We start from the raw sequence: 7,667 nt of genomic DNA, 5'->3' as shown, positions 1-7,667 counted from the left end.
GGGTGAATATTCCTTTCTTGACCACTCATTTTCCTTCACATGCTCCATGTTATACCCAAAAGCATCCTGTTTAGGCATCCTTAGTAGGACCCATAGGGATATGATCAAATATGTAGCACACCATATAAAAGACAACTTGGTGTCTTAAGTCTAGAGAGTATTTACACAACTGACATCATGAGAAGTATTGCATAGACAATTGAGTGAAATACCAAATGCACTTCTCATGGCGGTTCATGTTCAGTGAACTTGTTCTCTTAGGCAAGCACCTATATTTCAGTTTCAAAGTATCTCTATACTTCAACTATGAGATCGGTTGCTTACTTCCTAAGTAAAGAACATTGAATGTGCTAGTCTCTAAGTATCATTGATGTCCAGTTTCAATGATACATTTACCAAGAACATTTTGAGATTATGCTTTAAAGCATAAGAATCTCATAACTGCAACCCATTATAGTTCCTTTGTAAAGCATATTAATCTCATGGACTTCATCCAATTAGACTTATAACTTGTTATAATTGGTGTCTTATTGATGAAGAAAAACATTTAATCATTCAACATGAATGATGTTGTTGTATGATTAGAATCAAGCCTTAACTAATCCTAATTGGCTGCAGGGCTCATCCCAACATCTCCCATTAGCGCAAAGCCAATTGCTACCTCATCGTATGTGGATTGAAATCCATCTAGTAATCGTGTCTTCATGTAGACTCGCTTGTGCCCTTTAATGTGGTTAATTGCTTTTATCTATCTTCATGATGTCCATGCATCACATCATGTCATATTACTATATCTAGATCCAATGAGACCCAGGTTCTACTATTATGGCTCCAATGTTACATTAACAATGTTCAGAACCCTTTTTTAGTTCCATGAACTAGTGATCTAAATATCTTCCTATTTGAGCCCTTTATAATAGGATGTATATGACTTTATTTATATACACGTATGGTCCCTTTTGCTTCTTGGGACCATTCCAACTAGACTATGTTGTATGCATCATATGCATGTGTCACTTTATGTTATGCCATTTGGCCCTTTAAACCTTTTATTGTCATTAGGCTCCCACTAAATCCAAGATCCTTTGGGAAAGTAATATTCAAACTCTTTTAAACATCCCATGATGTATATACATCTCAATGTATGCTTGTAATCATATTGATTTGGAATATCATAATGGGCTTTTATGTTGGAAAGATATGGACCAAATCATATTGCAATATGAAGTTGCTTTCTTTCTTGAAAATGTATCTGTATGTTTTGCTCTTAAGAAAGTTCCATTTTATATGAATCAATATTCAATCTTTTGATCAATTGAACATATTTCATAATTGATCAAATATCATTGCAAAGATAAACATGAAGCTAGGATAATTAAATATGACATAATTATTCTAAATAATTATTCAAACTTGAAACATATAAGCTTCCACAGCCAAATGCTAAAGACAAATGTTTCACCAACCATTCCCATGGCAATCACATATTTAATGTTTCAAAAACATCTAAATAAATTATCCAACATGTCAATATAAATAGGAGTATAACCATCCAATGTAGCATCTAATGCTTTAGGTAGTCAATCCATGTGGTCACCTCCTTAGCCAAGATCCTACTCATCTTTATCTTTGGTCCCTGCAATATGTCAAACTTATGAGAACCAACTTTAAGGTATCTTATACCTTTAATATATAAAGTAGAATTATTTAGCAAATGGTACCTGAATCAGAAACTTTAATAAGATTCTTTTTCTTGCTCATAGTAGTTAGGTACTCCTTGCAATTCCTCCTCCAATGTCTAAGTTTGCCACAATGATGGCAAATATTCTTTTCTTTATCCTTTTTGACACCTCCCTTAAGCCTCAAGGCCTTCTCATTTTGGGATTTTACCTTCTTCCCTTTTTGGGCTTTCTTCTTCTGTTGCTTCGTATGAGCCTTGGAAGAAGAAACAAGAAGCAATGATCCCTTATCTTTCCTGATGGACCTCTTTACTGTGTCTAGCATATTCAAAAGTTCAGGAAGAGTGGCTTCCAATCTATTCATATGGAAGTTCAACACGAACTAACTAAAGCTATTAGGAAGATATTGTAAAACTAAGTCTATACTTATCTCATGATCCATTGCTAATCCCAATTGTCCAAGTCTTTGGATGAGCCCAATTGTAATGACCCTTCCTCGGTCGCTACTAGCGTCCGAGACCTCCAGAATATCCATCAAGTCCTGAACAAGCCTTAATGAAATTTCTCAATAACTCATTGTACACTTTTACTAAACCATATTAATGTTTGAACCATATATGTTCATAACGTGAATTCAACAACAAGCATAGCCATTAAAATTTGACTTTAAGTCATGATATCACAATTAAATACATTGAGTTCAAAAAATATCAAATTTTCGTTTATATCAAAACTAATATTTGTTTACATAGTAAAATCAAGTAATACAACTCAACCTTTAATAGTGGAGCGACTCGGGGATAAAATGCTATGAGATGCCTTTACTTATCTGCGATGGACCGTATGCGCCAACAATTACATGCTAAACCAATCCCTGTCTATAAAAAAAGGAAAAAGAGGGGTGTGAGTCTCACAAACTCAGTGATCATCGACTTTGTGAGTAGAGGATAGATGGGAAACAAGCAAATAGTAGATCAGTTGAATATTAAAATGCAGGATTATAAAAAAAATTTATTTCAAATGGGAGTTTGTGTCTTATGTGAAATGTCGAGGAATTCTTACGCATTATAACTACTTCAATTGGTAAATCAACCAAGGTAGATAAAAATTTCGCTACAAAACAGATCAATAACCTTATTCAAGTCAATCATTTGAAATATTGAATTAAAACAATTTTACATAAAGAAAATTCCATCGTCAAAATCAATCGACATTTTATTCAAATCAAATCAATGTATTCGACAATCTCCCATGAAATCGAATGTTAATCAAACTCATACGTAAATCACAAATCACCTCGCACTCAAGGAGTTAAAATTCATTTCATCGCAAAATTAAGGGGAGCTGCAGAAAAATCATTAAATTTTGTTTTCACCATACAAAGAAATATGAGTTTGAAAACCTAGAGATGTTACTCTCGAGTAGGGAATGAAAATAAACCTGTGGTCCTGCTACCATGTAATACATCCGGGAGCCTCACTCTACCGGATCCCACATGCCATGGCAGTCTCACGATGTTGGCTGACATCAGAGAATCAAGCGGTTGCAACCGCATAACCATCTAGTGGCCTAGCCACACATACATATATCACAAGTCGTGGCCCCAAGCATGCCTAACCGCCCTCGTGACCCAATGGTTCTCTGGCTAGAGCTCACCGTGCACGAGGGTCACATTTATTCGATGTGACATCCGACCTACTCTCGACGCTCTTGGTTTGTAAAACCATTTTGCAATTGTGTTATGTCCGTAAAAGCTCCTCTCAAAATTATTTTCCAAAGCATTCGTCACAAGGTATGATAAAATCTATCATTTTCTCAAAATATATTTATACATGAATTTCATAACAATAATTTGCATGGTGAATAAGCAATATAACCATGAATGCACACTGCACATATATATAAGGCACATTTTGATGTAAAACAGTGTGAAGGGCTTGCTTCCTGATTTTTTAAAACACTTGACATATAATTTATATATATATATATATATATATATATATATATATATATATATTCAAAACAATATTTGAAATCATTTGCATTCACAATTCTCTAAAATGTCTACCAGAACATGCTATCCACAAATTTTCACATTTAAAATAAATCATACTTATAGATATATAATTACGAAAATTTTAAAATTGGCACCCCCTACTCACCTCACAATAGCAGGATGTTACATCGCTATTAATTCAAATACGTATCGAGCTACTCCTTTTTAACGATCGTTCGTTATTTCCTTCAGCCTTTCACCACAGTGCACCACTTATTTATTTCTCCAAAATATTGAAACCCACTTAATTAATATATCTATATATATTATTTTATTCTAGCATCATTATTATATATATATATTTTTTCTTTTCTTTTCTTTCTCTTTCTCCTCTCTCTCGCCGGTTAGCAGCACCTTGCTTGTATTTCTTTTTCCTTTCTTACATGCACAAGCTGGCCACAACTTCCTCCTCTGTCTCTCTCTCATCGCTGGCAATAATTTCTTGCTTTTTTCAACCAAAAATTTTCAGCAGCCAAAGCTGCTCATATCAACATCAAAATTAGCAGCCAAGCTGCTTTATTTTTCCTCAAAAATCAGCAGCTAAGCTACTCTATTCTCCCTCAAAAAATCAGTAGCTAAGCTATTCTTTTCCTCCCTCAAAACTTGGCAGCCAAAGCTTCAAAGATTAGTAGCCAAAACTGCACCTTCAACCTTCAAAATCAGCAGCCAAAAACTGCACCTTTCAGCCTTCAAAATCAGCAACTAAAGCTGCTCCTCTTACCCTTAAATTGACAAAAAAATAGCTCTCCTTTCCTCCCTAAATGGTAGCAAAACCACCCCCTCAACTCAACTCCTTCTCCTCTCCTTTTCTTTCTCACCACTCGGCTTTCTCTTCTTTCCTTTTTGCTCTTTTTATTCTTCTTTTGCTCTCTTATGCCCGACGCCTTCTTTTTGTTTCTTTTTCTTCTCTTCCACTAACTGACTTCTCTCTTTCTTCTTCTTTACTTTATTTATTTACTTATTTATATACCTTTTTTTCTCCATTTATTTTCCAATTTGGCCGACCCCCCCATCTTTCTTTCTTTCTTCACCTTGTTCCACATGGCGGGCCCCCTATCCATCGTATAAAATAAAGAGTTTTTGACTCTTTTTATTAACCACATGGGCGACTACCCATGTTGGTATTTATTTATTTTTTTTATATATACATACTTGTATTATTATTTTACTATTTGTTTATTTTATTTCTTCCATTTAATTCCACTACATAATCTTTAATCCTTCAACCTTTATGTTTTAAATTCAATCCTTTTGATACATCTAAAAATTTCAATTTTCATCTATCTTCCTTCCTCTGTACGTGTATCACCAAAATATCAAAATTGCACTTCAACGCGGTATTACCATAATTTTTAATATTTACTTATCCGCGTTGGCTCGACTTAGCAAAACACGCGTATTTCACTTTCGTCGTTCATCTCCAGAAATTTATTTATATTTCTTCTCCCCCACTTGGATCAACCATATGATCTTTCTTCATGACTGATTTTGATTTCGACATCCGGTTAAATATTAATATTTTAATATTATTTTATTAATAAAATTTCCTCTTGTCTCCTTGGTACATAAAATACCTTATTATGCCTCAATTGACTTCCAAATCACCTTTTATCTTACAAATTCTCTTTCGATAAAAATATTATTATTTTATTATTATTTCCTCACGTGCGAAATATTTTATCCTAAACTATTTTTTTCATCTTTCATCACTTTTAAACATTATAATTGGCCTCAATTCGCATCTGATAAGCTTTATTTGTCACCATGTCAAAGTATGGGGTATTACAATCTCCCCCACTTAAATAGAATTCGTCCTCGAATTCACGTCGATGTTGAGTTATCAATCTCATTCTATGATCTTATTCCATTTCTCCCTTTATAGGGACATTCAATTTATTCACCTCGTTCACCTCCAATTCAATTTGAATACTTCATTTATGTCAATTATCATCCTTTGAAACTAGATTAGCAGTACCTTTCACAATCATGATCTCTTATATCGAGACACTAAGCATACCTTTATCACCATCATTAAATTTGAACCATAACTTCATCCCAATTATATCGATTTTGATCACAAATTATACTTACCTATGTATACTTAATCATCATTTTATTAGTTCGCTTCTTGCCAAACTTTTTAATGTCAATACAAATTTCACTTCCAGCTTACGGCTTCCTCTTTATAGCCACATAATTTAATGCTAGCTTTTACAAAATCCATAGCAGAACTCCTATTGAGTATTTCTTTGAGAATACCTATCTTAAACTTATGTCTCATAGCATATGATCACTTAACCTGTGACTTAGCCGTTAGGTTTCTCAGCAAGTTTTAAAAATTTCACATTTTATACTTGCTGTCATGATTAGAAATTTCTTCTCAAAAATGTTTGTGCATTCCTGAAACACTTAATCTTTTATCTGCTCCTTAATATCTTGAGCATATCATTCTATAAACGTGCACTTATTCTTAAAGGTATATAAATACGTACTCATCCATTCAATCCCCAACTCATCTTCATAGGTTTCTAGTGTGCCACGCAATTGGCCTCGTGTGGTTACTAACCTTTTTTGTTTAACTGAGTCAAGACAAGAATTGTAAATTCTCATAACGATATTCTATATAAACTTGTTTTCTATACCTCCCTTGTAATCCTTCATTCACACTTTCATCACTTGGTATTGACATCCCTTATCCATATCTCCTATATTCATCTAAATCTTCGCTCACTTTCTCTTTAGCCTTTAACAAGGCTTAATCTCTCGTCTCTTTTATTTCTTAGGATTTGACTTTGGTCAATATATTATCCATTTTAATACTTCGCATAGTATCTTATCTCCATATAGCCATCTCAAGAATCATTCAATTTCTTTTTTGCTTATTACATGCATTAAGCCGAGTCAATATTTTCAAACTCATTTCATCTTTCGACTTTCATCATCATTCGTGAAATCTCACCTTAAAGCATCCTTTCCATACAGTGTAATGAATTCAAGATACATATATCACCCCACACATAATTGGCTCATTGTCTACAGCATTCCTCAAATTTATTGTCATCCATATCTAATTATCTTCCTTATCTTGTACTCCAATAGTTTATTGACTTTCAGTATAAATAACTACGAAAATAGTTTAGCTTCCTCCTCACTTTATTCTCACAATCCTTATTAAATCAAAATTTCATATTTTCCATGCTCCATAATTTAACTTCATTGGGCTATATTTGTGCCCATTTATTACCTCATAGTGTCATGGCATCACTTGGTAATCCCCTTCATGCTTAAATTACAATCATCAACTTAATCACGTCATCCATTCCGAATGTCATTTATAACCTTATTGATTCCTCCCATAACCTTTCTCCATAATTATATTACCAATTTACCTCTGTCATACCAAAAGATTCCAATACACATCCAATTATTTAAACAGCTACTTTATATTCCGTTCAAGTCATACAAAACAAAAGCCACTCCTAACTCCTTCGTACAGATAACTACTACATTTTCCCTTAAACGGCACTTGCCTAGATTTATGGTAATATGAACTTCAACGAAGGTATTAAGTATATTTAGGATTCTTATTGCCTTGATCCGGGAACATCGACGGATCCTCTTTCGGGTCCTCCTCTTGAGATTTTTTGTCACGACCCGAAACCATCCTTGAGTCTGTGACAACCGTCGAGATGTCTCGATAGGCACTCATCCCTCGAATACCATATCGAGACCTCACAAGGCTTTCGTATTAGTTTCTTATCTCCCCTATGGTTAATCGTTGCCAAATGTCGTATTTTAGAGGCTTTTAAGCCTTGTTCCGATTTAAAATAGTGGAAAAATAAATTTCACTTCACAGGGGCATTTTGGTCATTTTTTGTCAAAAATTTCAAATTCGACCAAAATGTAGTACTTAAGTGAGAAATGCATATTTC

General features: G+C 33.9%; 1 protein-coding gene across 1 annotated transcript; it reads right to left on the bottom strand.

Annotated features, from left to right (window-relative positions):
* Positions 1–1,531: 1,531 nt before the first annotated feature.
* LOC108663972 lies at positions 1,532–2,007 on the bottom strand. Its single transcript, XM_018129900.1, has 2 exons — positions 1,722–2,007; positions 1,532–1,636 (listed from the first exon to the last, which is right to left on the bottom strand). The coding sequence occupies exons 1-2, from the start codon at positions 2,002–2,004 to the stop codon at positions 1,614–1,616; spliced, it is 306 nt and encodes a 101-aa protein (XP_017985389.1). The 5' UTR covers positions 2,005–2,007; the 3' UTR covers positions 1,532–1,613.
* Positions 2,008–7,667: the final 5,660 nt, after the last annotated feature.

Source organism: Theobroma cacao, unplaced genomic scaffold (assembly GCF_000208745.1).
Source record: "Theobroma cacao cultivar B97-61/B2 unplaced genomic scaffold, Criollo_cocoa_genome_V2, whole genome shotgun sequence".
Lineage (NCBI taxonomy): Eukaryota > Viridiplantae > Streptophyta > Magnoliopsida > Malvales > Malvaceae > Theobroma > Theobroma cacao.
Note: the sequence above shows the minus strand (reverse complement) of the source record. Positions and strands in the feature narration are given on the sequence as shown.

What these genes read in the sequence shown, in the direction of transcription:
- LOC108663972 (XM_018129900.1), bottom strand. Translation starts at nt 2,004, where the DNA reads ATGCTAGACACAGTAAAGAGGTCCATCAGGAAAGATAAGGGATCATTG. An exon ending in TATTAAAGTTTCTGATTCAG is followed by an intron (nt 1,637 to 1,721) that starts GTACCATTTGCT and finishes GACATATTGCAG; the next exon opens with GGACCAAAGATAAAGATGAG.